The 16,949-nt window shown below is 37.7% G+C and overlaps 1 protein-coding gene across 1 annotated transcript; it reads left to right on the plus strand.

Moving 5' to 3' along the window:
• Positions 1-4,244: 4,244 nt before the first annotated feature.
• LOC139741177 (acetylcholinesterase-like) lies at positions 4,245-14,919 on the plus strand. Its single transcript, XM_071651770.1, has 8 exons — positions 4,245-4,541; positions 6,953-7,112; positions 8,006-8,083; positions 9,417-9,535; positions 11,728-11,904; positions 12,588-13,213; positions 13,663-13,844; positions 14,801-14,919. The coding sequence occupies exons 1-8, from the start codon at positions 4,245-4,247 to the stop codon at positions 14,917-14,919; spliced, it is 1,758 nt and encodes a 585-aa protein (XP_071507871.1).
• Positions 14,920-16,949: the final 2,030 nt, after the last annotated feature.

Below are 16,949 nucleotides of genomic sequence, written 5' to 3' on the forward strand. Positions count from 1 at the left end.
CGAAAATTTCGAGAACACAGCAGGTCAATTTTTAATACTGTTTTAATCAATGCATATGAAATTTTGCAATATACATATGAAATTTTGCAATATGCAATACGTATATACATGTAGTATATATATATATATATATATATATATATATATATATATATAATATATATATATATATGTACATGTATATAATACATATGTATATACGTATCGCATATACGTATTGCATATATATATATATATATATATATATATATGTACATGTATATAATACATATGTATATACGTATCGCATATACGTATTGCATATATATATATATATATATATATGATACATATCACATAAGCATATTTGGCAGTCACACAAGCTCCGATTTTATGATATTCTGATACAGAATTTTTATTAAAAGACTGTCTTCACTGACATTTTTGTCCATGTTCATGTTTCGAATTCGCACGGCGATTTTAGACACTTAACTTCGAATCGAGTGGACCCTTATACACACACAGCCGTGAAAAAAGAAGATGCGCAGACAGCGTAAACGTATTGTCAACATCAACATTCTAAATCTTGAAATTCTATTGTCCGTTTGTTTTAGAACAAAAAAAAATATGATAGTTGGTTAAATATTTGTGTGTTGTTTTTCTTTATTGTATTTTGTTGTCATAAAACGTTGTCGCGGTTGTTTTGAAAGTGGAATAAATTCTAACTAATGTGAAATTTATGTCCTAAGCTGCCTACTTCGCGTACCATTTTTCTTCGTTAGGACCTTATATGAAACGAAAGCAGCAATGACGACAATAACCAAAATTATCACTGTTATCAATATCAGCATTATCACAATAGTGTATTGTATTTTCTATTGTAGAAATGTATATATATATATATATATATATATATATATATATGTATGTATATATATATATATATATATATATATATATATGAGACCCTGCATCACAAAACCAACAAAAAGTCGCCAGACATGGATTTTTAGTTAAGGGCTGATATTAAAAGAGCAGGTTCTAAGCTTTAAAATGATGTATAACTCAATTCAAATGGACTCTCCTAACCTATCTAAATATTGGAAAGAAAGCACACACTCTGGAAAGTGTCAACTGAGAAAAGAGGCTCTGAAGTAAAGGGTCTATTCAAGCGCTTAATCTTTAGAAACCGTACTGGCTGTGCAATGAATGGGACAAAAAACAAGATGTAAACCACCGTAGCAACAACAATGAAGGGATTATTAGTTTAAGCTGAAATCAAGCATGCTCAAGTATCACATTCTGTCCATAATAAATGCCAACTTTCAAGGTGGTAGCACTATCTATTCAAAATTTATTAGAGCTGAAGCTGAAGCTGAAGGGTGTGTAAAGGATTTTAGAGAAATGAAAAGGGACCTCTGAAGACGTACCTAATCGCACTACTCTACAAATAAAAAAATGGTTGTAGAGAAACTGTTGAAAACACACTTTCCTGTTTGTTTTGTGACCCCAAACTTATGAATAATGTAGACGAAGAATAGCTCTTACAGAAAGTATGAAAAACTCATGATTGACTCGGTTGACCTGTTTCACCCTTTTGAGGTCCTCACGCAAAATATAGTGCTGCGACTTTGTGTTCGTTTTGTGATTCACGGTCACATATACATTATTAGGTTTATTTGTAATACAATTTTCAGCATGATTTTGATAACGTTTCAGGTCAATATCACATTTTCATGCAACGTTAACGTAGGACATGTTTGCTTTTCCGAAGAACTCCTGGAAAGTGACGTTCAATAACTTTCTCCCCTTCTCTTATAACCCAGAAGACACTAATGAAGATACATTGATACATTATTTTTTCAGAAGTTTACACGATATATTACCATGACTTAAGGGTATTTAATCATTATATTACCATGACTTTCGGGTATTTAATCATTATATTATGTGTATCGTTTTGCCTTTTGTCTCTCTGTTGATCTGCTGCACTTATCTTTTTCCTCTCTAGTTTATGTCATTTTTTTTTGGGGGGGGGGGTGTTCTCTTTTTTCGGAGGGGGATATTATGGTAAGTTTTTAAACTTATCATTTCATTCAATTTCATTTGTGTCATTTTGAACATTCAAGAAGAACAAAGACGAAACCCACAGACATTTATGACAAGCAAAACGAATAGAATGAATGGATAGAATGACACAAGATATTGATAATATTATAAAAACCAGTGCAAATTACTCAATATCATTATAGCTGACAATAAAAATGATGAGAATGAAATGTACACAAGAAAGTCTATATGGCTTGTAGGTCTATGCTCTAGTGGCATAAAAAGAGATAATTAGAACCAGCAGAATTAGTGGAATAGAGCAATATAAACATGAGAATATAATCACGTGCACGAGTTATTTTCACATCATGAATCATAAGAATGATTTCAGAGGTAATTTTCTTAATAACATATCTATAGAAATATCAACATTGTAAAAAAGTTATTTAGATTAAAACGTGCATTGAAACGTGGTAGGCACAGGAAGTTAATGTGTTGATTGACATCAAATCCACCAATCACTGACAACCACTTCCACGCCCACTCAACAACCACCCCCCCCCCCACGCCCCCTATTCCGCTCCTTGTTTGCTTTTGATGTTCTTAGTATGAAATCAGTGGATCTCCAAGTCAGTATTTTTTTAACAAAATACGAGTTATCAAAAAACTTTTACACGTTTTAAAGGGATGGTATAGTTCTGGTGGAGATAAGGATTGGGCTTTTAACTTTTTGCGAGATACCAAGAAACCACATATGAAATAATACAGAGCATACCATTCTAAGAGGAATTCAAAGTTTATTTGATGAAAATCGGTTTCGAAATGGTTGAGACATCCAAAAATCAAAGTAAAACAAAGCGATCCTAATAAAAGGTGGGTCCCACCTTTTATTAGGATTCCACCTTTTATTAGGATTGCTATGTTTTGGATATCTCAGCCATTTCATAACCAATTTTCATTAAACAAACGTTGAGTGCCTCTCGGAATTACGCGCTCCTTCATAGTATTGCATAAGAGGTTTCTCATTATCTCAAAAAAAAAAAAACACACAAATGTTAGAAACCTGAAGTTTGGTCTCAACCAAAACTATACGATCCCTTCAAGTACTTCGAATTCGGAAATTATAATAAATGTTCATATCATAGATTATGACGAAATACTATACCAAATAATACAATGTACATATAAATTATAACTACTATACTGGTACGACTATAGTAGTATCTGTATTGAAATAATAATGATAATAGAAATAATAATAATGATAATGATGATGGTGATGATAATGATAATAATAATAATAATAATAATAATAATAATAGTAATAATAATAATAGCAATAATAATAATAATGATAATAATAATAATAATAATAATAATGACGATGATACAGTGACAACGTGGTCTTACGTCGCTAGGTTAGCGTATGTATTCAGAACATCGCTGTAAGAAAGGGTCCTGATGTTAAACTGAATATCCAATGAATATCCCTCCTGTGCTACTCTCAGAAATCGGACATGAAAAGTTAGATCGTCCTATATGAGCATTATTTATGTCCTTGCCATCGGTAGGAAAATGAATGAGGGTAAGAAGTGGCATAGTACTGTATTCGTTGATAATTTTTTCACATCACATCAATTTTTTTTCACTCCTCGTTGCTTGGAAGACACAAAGAATAATCAACCCCATGGACTGGGAGGTAAACATTGCTTAACTGTTGACGAGGGTGTAAAGAGTGCGCATGGCGACGACAATTTATGAGTGACGAAAGCAGTAAGACATTTTGGAGAAACTTTATCAGCCTCAAGTATTTACAAACTTCCACCGGTGTGTCTTAAAACGAAGGAAGTTTGTGCACAGAAGATTACGGTATCTGATCCCTGAGGCATAAATACTATCACATAAATCAAGAATCCACCCTATTGAACCCTGAACACTCCAAGACGACTTATGCGTGTTTTTGATGTAAATAGATACCATACTGTCATTTTAGAACGTTAAGCTATCGAGGATGCCAAGAAAAGTATCAGGTGTAGTGAGCACTTGATAAACTCACGCACGTGAGGTTATTAATATAATCTTCACTGCATCATATGCGTCCACGGTGAGAGAAACGTTGTCTGCATCCATCTTTTTATACAAAAAGCAAAATGTTCAGATGCTATATTTCAGTTACTGTAACTTCTGGCCTTTTCCTGGCCTTTCTTCCACATACCATGGGTAATCAACCTTATGTGGACGTACCTGATTTCGGAACAATCTACGGCGAGTCTGTCCCCTACCGCCACGATTACCCCGACATCGACACAAACGTCAACATCTATCGCGGTATCCCCTACGCCAAAAACGCCTCCAACTACCGATTCATGAGGCCGGAGCCCAAGCTGACTCTCGACGATGGCGTCTTAAACGCAACGACTTCCGGAAGTATGTGCTGGCAACTTCCCGATATGACTACTCCGGGTCAAAGCGAAGATTGCTTGTTTCTAGATGTCTGGACTCCCAGTCCTCAGGTAAATCGCTGTGTTGTTCGAGGGCTTTTTCACTTATGTTAAGACACAGTTCGTTATTCCGAAGGTTCGTGATTTCCAAATTTCGTTCATCCGAAAACGAAATAGGTTCTTAATTTGCTTCTTGTGTTCATTTTCGGAAGAACGACCTTTATTTCATTCTCGGATTAAGGATGGTTTGGAATAAAGAACCTTATAACAGGTCCAGATTAACAAATCCTTTGAATAACCAGGGAGATGGAAATTCCACCTCCAAATTTCAATTTCGGACTAACGAACCTAGGGGATGACGAATCTTTGGAATAACGCGACAAATGTTCGGATTGACGAACCCTATTTCACTTACGGATTAACGAACATCTAGGTATATGGACTTGATGTGTTTCAGCATATCAAACCTTCGGAATAACGAAAATCACCCGTGCTGTAGATATTAAATACTGATTTATTAAGTATAGAACGACACGCGTCTTGTAATCGTTTAATCATTTCATCAAGCTCGTAACAAAAGAAACGCAAAATACAAAAAAAAAGTATATTCAGAATGGCATTTTTAAAAATGTGTGTCACACTGTTTCACAGTTTTAATTCATTGTCATGAAGATAGTCTTCTGACTTACTCTTGTATACTCTCGTATAGTCTTGAAAGTCAGAAGTTGTTTATTCTTTCCTTGCACTGTTAAACGATACCATTCCGAATATGAAAAGAGAGAAGCAATGGTAACTACTCTGACATAGTCTGTCTGTCATTAGTGTGTAAATTATGATGATAAATCATGAAGAAAATATGAATTCAATACATGTTCATTTTTTAGCATAATGAAAGGGCACTTTACTTGCCTCTCAGAAAGTGAGAGAAATGACATTACTCCTTCACATTATTGTAGTAATAAGTTAAAGGAATTAATATTATGTGTTTTTCATAAAATATGAAATCTTGTGGAATTATCTGTGTCGTAGTCTAGGTCGTAGTCTTGTCATCCAGTTATGGAGGCAAATTCATTTAACCAAAACTAAAAAGCCCGGTCACACAGCGCTTTACGGCTTAATCACGGCCAAAACACGTCAAAAAGTGGTCTCCCGTGAAGCAGACGATGTTGTTCGCGTTGATGTCGAGTTTAAGACGAGCTACGGTCGATTTATAGACGTGGCAGGATGCGGGGAAAAAATCGGAACGGCGTCGGACGCGGTAAAAAGTTTTGAACTGCTCAAAATTTTATTCTGCGGACAACCACGGGCGGCACACGTGATAAAGACGTGCAACACACGTGAAACATACATGATAATCCGTGTTCTGGCAGTAATTAAAACTTAGAGAGATACGGTAAGACGCGAAAGTTTAGCGGTCTGTCACGGGCAGAGCACGGTCATCTGACGCGTGTTCCGCGTTGGTATCACGGGAAATAGCGCGTGTTTAGCGGCTTATCACTGACAAATGGATTTTTCCGCGTACATACACGTGGCTGGACGTGATTAGCCGTGCTTTATAGGCAGTGCTTCAGCAGTGGAACAGCCGCCAACGGCCATACCCCGTACAAAGCACGGTCAAACCAAAATTGACCAAATAAATACCACTTACGACCACGTCCACCAGATTTTCATAACTTTATGTACGTGATTTAGACGTGGAGTGCTGTGTGACCGGGGCTTAAAAGACTGCATAACTTTCGAATGGTTTGTCAAATGTTCCTCAAACTTCACGGATATGTCCTAGCATGGACCTGGTGCAGTTCAAGGATCTATACTGATATTGCTGTATTCACCCAAACCACATATCAGTGGCCGATCGGGGGGGAGGGGGCGATGGGGCGCCCCCTTTTTTTCAATAAAAGAAACTAAAATTAAAAATGAAAGGGGCGCGTGCACACCCCTTTAACTTTCGTAAAGAGGAAAATTGCCCAGAATCATTTTTCTTTTTCTTTTTTCTTTTTTTTTTTTTTGCTTGTCAGGCCTATTGGCTGTCGTATCTTCAAGCTATATGCTTCTGCATTCACACTCCCAATACATGCGCCATAATTCAGTCAGATCAGTTGATTCACTTTGTCCCGAGTGGTTCCCAATTGACGTGTTCTCAATTCTTTTCTTTAATCTGTACACGTATATCTCAGTTACGTTCGGATGTACACACTGTATGTTTTATTGTCTTGAAAACAAAAACAAATGACTGTATTTCATTTGTAACATATATTTAATGCAGAAAATTTCGAATGAAATCATCTGAATTGAATTGAATTGAAACCCGGAAGTGACGACAAAATTGCACGGGAGCCCCTCTTTGCCCCCCCCCCCCCCTTTACGGAATTCCTGGATCCGCCCCTGCATATACATGTACATGTATAATATATATATTTATATATATTTAATATACATTTCTCTCCCCTCCCCCCTTCCTCCTTTGCTCTTTCACTGGATAGCCAACCGACGCACCTGTCATGGTGTGGATTCACGGTGGTGCCTTCCTCTTTGGTTCTGGTTCCAGTACTGGTTATGACGGTCACATGTACTGTGCCGAACATGGCATTATCTTCGTCGCCATCAATTACAGACTTAACGGTTTCGGTTTCCTCTCTACTGGTATATTATACCCTTTGCTCTTGTTTCTTTGTTTGTGTTTTCATATCTTCAGATTAGTGTCTGTTGCGATAGTAATGATGGTAAAAAAGAATGTAACAAAACAGTAAAACTATTATAGTTATAGCTGGAATCTAAACTATCCTCTTTTCCTTCAGGGGCCCGAATCTTTGAAGTTGACATGTTGGTGGCCCGAAAAAAGAAATGAGGTAGCCCGAAATAAAAGGACATAATTTCATTTTGAATTCTAAATGACCGATCGCGCCATCATGAGATAACCTTTTTGGATCTTTGGTGACCCGACATCAATTCTTAGTGGCCCCGAGTGACCGGGCCACCATTAAATGTCGAGCTCTTACTACAGTGATAACATGGTTGCCTCTTCAGTCTTAGCATATCGTCACTCCTAACGACCGGTGTGACTAATCTAGAATTGCAGGGTAGCCACTGACTACACCCAGATCCAGAGGGACATCAAATTTACCCGGTATTTGTTTGAAAGGTGTGAGCGATTCGAACTAATGATTTCTTGTTAAAACGTTTACAATCTTATCGACGATACCAAATTGACTTCACTTAAATTACTACGCTGTATTTGCCACTACTTCAAGTATCCCCATTTGTTTCATCATTTGTCACAAGACTAGATCTCTATGTTGAATATGATTTGTTATCTTCGTTAATCTTTGGAATGCACTGAAATATTAATTTTTCAACAGTAGGCCTATATGAGAACAGCATGATTACATGCAACATGTTATCATTCTAAGTTTCCTTTGATATCACATTATGTGTGTTGATGACGGTTGCTATTAGAATGATTAATACCGCGTTTATCAATATTATATACTTTGCTCTTTATTACGCTACTGTCGTTGTCTTCCTATTTGCTGCAGGTGATGCTGTTCTTCCTGGTATGTACGGTATGTTCGACCAGCTGGAGGCGTTGAAGTGGGTGAAACGCAACATTCACGGTGAGAACAAATTTCTCCTTTGTAATTCTGTGTTTTGTATAGTTCGTTTTTGTTTTCTATTTCACTTTGCATGCTTGCTCACTTTCACTCCTCATCCGTTCGCGTTTTATGGAGGAGTCATCCCACGAGACCGACACCCACGAGTCATGTAGCCCATGAGTTCGACATTGAAAAGAAAAGGTCCATGAGTCATACAGCAGACGAGTCACATAAACAACCCATGAGTTCTACACTATACCAATGAATTCGACACTTTAAGTAAAAATGGACCATGAGTTCGACACTAGGTAAAAACAGCCCACGAGTTCGACATTATAACACGGGGCTTAATGTGTCTGTCTCGTCAGGTACTGGGCCATGTTTGCTCAGTGTCGAATTCATAGGCTGTATTGATGATTCATGGGCTGTATCATATGATTTGTGGGTGTCGAACTCGTGACTTGCACCCTTTATAGATGCTCCGATGTTTTTCTTTTGTTTTTACGCTTGTTTGTAAATTTTCTAGCAAATCTGTAGTTGGAACCTGCGTCTGATCCAACTTGAGTCCACTGGTTGTTACTAGGTAGTGGACAAGGATGGGCGTGCTTCGTGGTTGCAGGAATAAAAAAAAAATGTCCTCTGCTCTGGCATAGATTTGATTACTTTACAAAATCCAATTGCGTGTATTGACTTCCTCACCGACATTAGTCTGTAGAATAATTATGTTTGCTATCACATCATGCAAATTGTATCTGTTTGTATACTTTGAAGACAAATGTTGTTCCCGTCAATGGAAAAAAAAAAAAACTTGCTCAAGGTTTTGTTTTGTTTTTTCACACACAGCAACAACAAACTGTCGGCAAGTAATCCATGTATTGTGTCCAGTAAGAAAGTGTTGTTGTTTTTAAGAGCTTTTTACAGTCATCAGGGAAGAATATTTTAACTTTGTATATACATTTTAAATTCGCCAACGGTGTCACTTAAGGATTCTTGAATCTGGATGTGCGCTTTTTTGTTGATATCATTGCTGCATTCCTTTTTCATATAAGAATAAAACACAAAGTCAGTTGAACAAATGTATTGAGAAATATTTGAATCTATAGTAGTGGAAGCACTTGGAAACAGGTAAATGATTGACTTAAATGTACAGCATTGGTTTTTTTTTTTTTTTTTGATAATAAAAAATGAAGACGTGCAGGTGTCATTTTTATGCATTATAAAATTTCACGTACCTGCCGTTGAAGAGACAAATCAAACAAATCTAAGTGTAATAGAAATCCACAAGAGCAATGCCAAAAGCAATAGGTGCTTGACAAAGATAATCCAAAGACATGCCCCGATTCTTCACTTCTAGCTTTTGGCGGTAATCCCGACGAGGTGACTATTTTTGGACAGAGCGCCGGTGGCGGCAGCGTGGGTCTGCACTTGCTGTCGCCTGAGAGCGCGGAATACTTCAACCGAGCAATCCTAATCGTATGTTCGTAAATAAAATTAGTCTCGTTCAAGTTTAACTTTTAAATGTCAATGTATAAGGAGACTGTGGCATTGCTGATAACAGTATATTATGTCAGAAATGAATTGTATTCCCCTTTTTCTCTCTTTTAATTGCAACTGTCTGAGAGCATGAAATATGATGCTGAATAATGGTATTGCACACATGCCCCTCTGCTAACACGGGATATTGACAGAAACAGCATCTATAGACAAAGATTAAAAGAAATCACATACCATTTTTTGTCATTTTGGTATCGCATGATATAGATTTTCATGATCGTATTACCCTTCCCAAATTTTGATTTGTGCGTATCTTTTCCTATTATTTCAATGTATTGTCATATTTATATCTTTACCATACATTGCAGAAAAAAAAATTTCTTCCGAAATTTGAAAAATAGAAAATTGACATCCAAATCGAAATTTGGCGATGCAACCATAGAAGAAAGTGGCTAATTTCATTGGGTTTCGAATTCTGCAGCGCAAATAAATGAGTTTATAATTCAATCATTTCTCCCAAATTTGAAGGGCGACTGGAGGGTGTGTCGGCAAAAAAGTTCGGGACATTGTCATTAGTAGACTGGGTCACGGATTGTGATCACCACTTCTTGTTCATCGATAACTGTGCTCAATTAGAAGTGTTTGAATCTAGATAACCATGCTCAATCAACTAAAGTGCATGTTGATAAGGTTTTATTCGAGTGTAACATTGTTATCAGTCGGAGTTTATTGCTACCTTTCTGTGTGTGTGTGTGTGTGTGTGTGCCTGCGTGTCTAGGGATCTGATAAAGTCCAATTTTTAGTGCACGTAAATAAAACTTGATGGGGAACACAGCAAAACATACGACTACAAACAACTAATGTCGGGAAAAGATTGACAAGGCATGACTTTTGTGTAATTATACATTAGGATGCAGTCATAAAGATAACTTAAGACAAGGAAGATTATATCAATCTAACATGAACCTAAATCTGGTGATGTTAAATGGCCCAGACATTGATTTCGTTTCCAATTGCATCTCTATAATCATGCAAGTTATCCCAATGCTGCATGTTGTTGTTGTTGTTGTTGTTGTTGTTGTTGTTGTTGTTGTTGTTGTTGCTGTTGTTGTGTTAATTTGCTTTCATCATGTTCGGAAGCAATCATCGCTTCTTAAATACGATTGCTGTCAGAGAAGCAGGGATGAATCTCAATTTAGATGTAAATCAACGCATAAAAGAAAGTTCTAATAAGCCAGTGAAGTAAATTATCTTCTAATGCTGACGGATAAACTATGAAACTTTCTGCTTGAAGATCTGTCAACCAACATTCAAGGAGGGTGGGAATTTGAGACCTCCCCTATGTCTGGTCAAGCATGGGGGGGGGGGGGACATGTGCACACCCTACCATGTGAGCAGGATTCTTGAAACCAAAACTTGGTTCATTACAAGTCATTACTATGGAGCCTATACACTCTACAAGCTCCTGTATAGTTTTAATATAAAGGTTTCTCATATTAGGCGTATTCATATTTGCTTATTTGTTTATATCCATCTCAAATTGGCTATTTTGTGTCATACTAGTATATAGTGAGGTGCCCGCACCTCATCAGGGGCCCTAATACCGTCACCCTGCGTAAAATTGCTACAAGCGCACTGAACAAAAGTACGCCCGGGACTGTGTTCAGTACACTTGAAACTTTGCAGGGTTGCCACAACCATGCAAACTGAGGTGAAAACCGAAGACTTTTTCTTGAAAATCTTAAATTTACATAGGGAATACGTGTTATAAGTATCATCACGGCTACCCGCACACGTCTTTTACGTGCTTTGTCTATGGGAGCGCGGGGTGACGAGACGGGCCCCTTCCTTCGCGCACAACTATTCCGCATCGTTCGCGTTTGGCGACGATAGCTAAAAATTACCGGTATCTATCACCGAACTTGTCGGTCCATTGGAATCTTCAGCATTTTTCCTGTACTTAAGTGGGATTTCATAGAATTTCAGTGACATAATGTGATTTAAACATGCATAAACATTAACTATGACGAGGTGCGGGTCACTGAACTATACTTCTCCTATGAAATCAAATGGAAGGTAAAATACCTTTATGAAATGTGGAATATGGGACAATGAACAATAATATAAAAAGAAGAAAATATGACAAAGAGCTGTTCCTCGGGTTCTTTCAGAGCGGTACGGCTACCAGTCCTTGGGCGGTTGAGACCGACGGGCAGAAGGCGCGGGACGATGCCTTTGCTGTCGGCAGGTCACGGTGGGCGGACTGCGGAGACGTGTCTTCTAGCCAGGAGCTTGTCACCTGCCTACGGGGTGTTCCGGAGGAGGATCTCGTTCTGGCTATGAACGCGGTACGAAACCAAATCAAACCATCCGGACACGACAACTCTGAAAAATACCCTGAACATAGTGAACTCACAATTACCATTTACCACTTGATCCTGTAGAGGAGTGGAAGGGAAGGTTTATAGAAAAATTCTAATTCTGATGTATTTCAATTGTAACGACACCTTTCCATATTCATATAATGGTCTGTGTTTTATAATTGTCATAATCAATATCACTATTGTTATTGCAATTCATAATAGAATTACGTAACATCCGTCATCATAGTTATCAGTCTTGTCATCGCAATATTAATGCCTTTTAATGATCTTGGTTATGTTACATTACTGAATTGAGTTCTTCGAAAAAGTGTGCTTGCGATCAAATCACCAAGTTGATGATTATGGGAATCAAAACGATATTACATAACTTATCTGTATGAGACTTATCTGTATTAGCTATCAAAAATTCACCGCGTGTTATAGTGTAGAATATTACGCGGATACGAGTAGCACTGTACATGAGTAAAATTTTGAACCGTGGTAGTTCCCTCACTCATTAGTTTAATGTACGTTCTTTGTATTGGATCATATTGTGGTCACTAACATTGATTGCTTATAAGAATATGTCACAGCGCTACAACAACTTTAGATAGGACTATAAAGTCGTCTATTCAGGCAGTACTCTTGCTCGTATTTTGTTTCCGCAGGTCATGCTCACGACGACTCACGTCATTCCATTGGTGCCTACCGTTGATGGCGCTTTCCTGCCAGACGACCCCGTCGAGCTCGTCAGACGGAGAGAGTTTAACATGTGCCCGATCATGGTGGGCACGACGAAAGACGACGGAAGCCTCGTTGCCTCTAGGGCATTTCCGGCGAAGGTCCCCTTCGAAGATCCCTCCATCGATGAGGCAGAGTTGAGAGAGTCATTTCTACAATTCACCTACACGTACTCCAATGACGTCATCGTGGACGCCATGATGCAGCAGTACGTGGACTGGACCGTTGCTGACGACCCCGAGGCAAACTTCTTCTACTACTACATGGACGCCGAGACAGACGAGGCTTTCGCCTGCCCGGCCGATGGCTGGGCCAGGGCGTACGCCGAGATCGGCCAGGACGTGTACTACTACCAGTTCACCCATTACCCGAACACATCCGCCTGGAGTGGGGATGGGTGGCCGTGGAAGGGTGTGGCTCATGGAGAGGACTTACAATTCATATTTGGTTTTCACTTCAACCCTGCATACGATAGATGGGACGACATGCCACAGAAGGAGATTGAGCTATCATTGGACATCATCCGATACTACGCAAACTTTGCCAAGACTGGGTGAGGCTCTCCTGACCTGTCCGTCGTCATTTTCAACGTGTTTTCGCTTTTAAGTGGTTTGGCTTTGTTTTCTTTTGTTTTTAACTTTTGTTATGTTCCCGTTACAATGATAGCTGGAGAAAAGCAATTTACATAATGTCTGTTCTATGAGCATAGGCCTACATCACTTTATATTAATTATTCGTAGAACATTTCGCTCTGTACAATTAATGTATAAACATAAGCACAAAGAGACACACGTACATAATTTCTTTTAAATCCATTAAATGCCTGTGGTATATGACTGTGATTTCTGAATCCTATAAAAAAGTGTTTTGATGGTAGTGAGCTTCTGGTAGTAAAAAAAGTTCAATTTTGAAAGCTAAGCTCAATCGTCATTTTCTAAATGTACATTATCAAGATGCATACCTTTAATTCCATGATGATTTTTTTTCTTCTTGTCATTAAAGGAACCCGAATCTTAACATGTCTGGCGGCACACCAGATACCTCCTCCAAGTCCTGGCCCGCGTTTACTCTCCCAGACCTTGAGTATAAGATCCTGGACCTGAACCTCAGCAATGGCCGCGCCTTGAAAGCTGAGACGTGCCACTTCTGGAATGAATACCTGCCGAGCCTAGTTAGCCATACAAGTACGAGAGTGACAATATCTCTTGAAACAAAACAAACAAAAGGAAACGAATTAGTCTGGAAAGATAATCCATCCAGACTTGCTAATGCATCTTAGTTTCTTTGTTTTATTTCTTCTTATATACTGGGTATACCGTTAATCATGGTGAAAATGATCAGTCTGATCTTTTAGCTTAAAAACAATTGACTCCATGAGTGGAGCTTGGTATGGACTATCCAGCCATCTTGTAAGATGGAAAATAAAACAAAAATAACAAACAAATCCATCATTCCAATGTCGTGCCATTCTCCGAGTTAGATAAGAAAGCATTAAAGAGCAATCCCAAAATAAGCCAAGTTAACTCGTGAAAAACGATTTAACTAATGTCATATTCCACTGACTACTTCCTTCACTAATGGTAATGTAATGACTGAAACCAGGGGAAAGGCCTCGGCACACCGAGCACGGTAACGGCAACGGTCCGGTTTGTTGCTATGGTGCGCCAAAAGAAACCATGTTTGGTTCTGTTAAAATATCACTTCCCCGCTTAAAACTTTGTTACGGAATAATCTTCAACTGGTGATTTTGTTGTTCTCGATTTTGACATAAGAATAATTTTTGTGGTGATTTTGTATCAAATTATTGTTTGTTTGTTAAGACCTAGTTCCTTTTGGCGCATCATATATATAGCAAAAAACAACAACAACAAACAAACAAAAAACAAAAACGGACTGTTGCCGTTACCATGCTCGGTGTGCCGAGACCTGAACAGTAATGATCACCTGTGCGTTCGTTCGATCACCTGTGCGTTCGTTCGTTCGTTCGTTTGTTTGTTTTTTCATTGATATCTTGCGTGATTTTTGTTTTTTAGTGTTTCAGTTTTCTTTGTTTGTGTTCTTTTGTCGAGTTTTAGCAGTTCACGACTTGAACAACGATCAGAGAGAAAAATGCTTCATTTATACTGTCTGTTTGTTTCAGTGGACATGCCGGAATTGGAACAGCAGTGGCGGGAAGACTATGAACAATGGAAGACGGTAGACATGGTTGCCTGGCAAGATGCGTTTGAAGACTACAAAGCTAACACACCACCCTGTTAATAAGATGTCTGGGATTGGCGTATGTTGTATGTCGAGTAACAAAGTGCCACACAATGCATCTACATAAAGAAAAAAAAACATACATTTTCGTGGTGATCTGAGTGATCTTAATGGACGTCCTCTTTTTATAGTATGATTGAAGTTATCTAAAAGGGTTGTTATGACAAAGTGTGGAAATAAATGAAATTTATTTAGCATGTAAACAGTCATGGTAGGCCTTGCATATTATGTCCGTGTGAACGAAAACGGGAAGAATTGCCCCCATAAGTTATTCTTAATAACAGTGATAGAACTGTTCGTTTATTTTTGAGAGGAGTGCAATATAACTTTTATGCACGAAAAGAAGAGAATTCGTTTCACTGTTGGCAAAAAAAGGCACCTACAACAACTAGAGGTATAGCTATCTGAAAATATTTGGACTTCATTGTATAAATGCGGATGAATGATGGATCATTTTGTGTAATGCTGCGTTTTCTGCATGTTACTATATGATTTGATGAAGTTTTTCTTTTATAATATCTATGCTTATAATAATTATATGCCGATGAAATTACACACATAAGTGTTGGTGGAGAGGCGCAGAAATTCTGCAATTTAGCAGAAATGTATTGGTCTTGGTCATACAATCTGATTTGGGGGTTTCCTGATTTTATCACACCAGCCTTTATCTACTGCGAGCGTAGATGGCGCCACTATAGAAACATATCCAGTCATTGTTGTTGACACACTATAGCAAATGAAATGGATCGGCCCTTGCCCCATCACTTTGTCGTATCAAAGATATTTGAATAATCAAAGATTACTGGAATAAACCGAGAATCTCTCTATTCTAAAAAGAAGTCATGCAATCTCGGTGAGAAGTAATTAGCTGCCTGCTGTTGATTATAGGGTACATCTCTCTACATAATACACCTCATTTGGAGACTATTATAGTCATGCGTTCCCTTCAGTTTGGACGAATTCTTCTCTTTCGGTGTAGCTTGAGAAAACGTGTGCAAATTTTGATTGGATCCGTATTCTTCTATTAACCGACTTCAGAGCGAAGTGTGAAGTATGAACCGAAGAAAAACCCCAGCTAAACAGAACAAATGAAATAGAAAACACTCAGACTTCAGGACGGAGGTAACTAGTTTACTTGGATATGAAAAAAAGAAGACATTGCATTCTTCCTGTATCTTTGTAAAGATATTCTAATTAATTTTTTTTTTCAAGACGTGTGCCTACTGTGTAAAATTATTTTAACAAACATCAGACCTTTCCTTTACTCTCCCGTCCAAGGCATGAGCTGGACTGAGAAAAAAAAATTGTTTGTTATGGTAGTCGATAGAGAATATGTTTCCAATGCTGACGTCTTTTCTTTCTTTCTTTCTTTTTTACAATGGCATACAATGGAAGAATTAGTGCAAGAATTGGCGATTTGTAGATATAAGCAATATTGATTTGGATTCTAGGCCCTACACTGAAATGTACACAGCGTTACTTATTAAAGATGTTTGTTCTTATATGAGATGCTGTATGTTGATTCCAGCGCAAATTCATTGTACAGTATATCAGCATTTTCCTGTTTTTTATAGCGTGCTGATAAATTCAATTCAATTTCAATTCAATACTATTCATTTCCATCATCAAGAGAAATAATCCTTAAAAGTATGCATTTGTCGATTTATGTTATTGACCAATTTAAAAAAGAATAGAGATCATGAGATATAATACAATATTAGGCCCTACTTACAAATAGTTATAATTATATCGTCGAGAAAATAATGCATACTTTGCAATAGAAACGAAGGATAAATTAAAGCAATGGAAAAGAGTGTCTATCAAAAAGCAAAGCTTGTACACGTAGATCACTCGAGAAAGAAATAAATATATATATGCTCTAACATTTGATGTAGATAGGTTGTGAGATAACAATATGAATTCTTGTCATATAGTATACATGTATATACATCAATTTTCTTCGCAGTGTGTTTCATCAAATTGCCGGGAAAAGAAAGCATGAAATCTGACTTTCAATTCAAGACCATGTA

Source organism: Diadema antillarum, unplaced genomic scaffold, assembly GCF_040938485.1.
Source record: "Diadema antillarum isolate AM-2024a unplaced genomic scaffold, OU_Dant_1.0 seq00000908_RagTag, whole genome shotgun sequence".
Lineage (NCBI taxonomy): Eukaryota > Metazoa > Echinodermata > Echinoidea > Diadematoida > Diadematidae > Diadema > Diadema antillarum.

Bases quoted from the DNA above. Each gene is read 5' to 3' on its own strand.
- LOC139741177 (XM_071651770.1), top strand. From the start codon at position 4,245: ATGGGTAATCAACCTTATGTGGACGTACCTGATTTCGGAACAATCTAC. The intron at 4,542-6,952 runs GTAAATCGCTGT...TTCACTGGATAG, and splicing joins TCTGGACTCCCAGTCCTCAG to CCAACCGACGCACCTGTCAT. The intron at 11,905-12,587 runs GTACGAAACCAA...TTGTTTCCGCAG, and splicing joins TCGTTCTGGCTATGAACGCG to GTCATGCTCACGACGACTCA.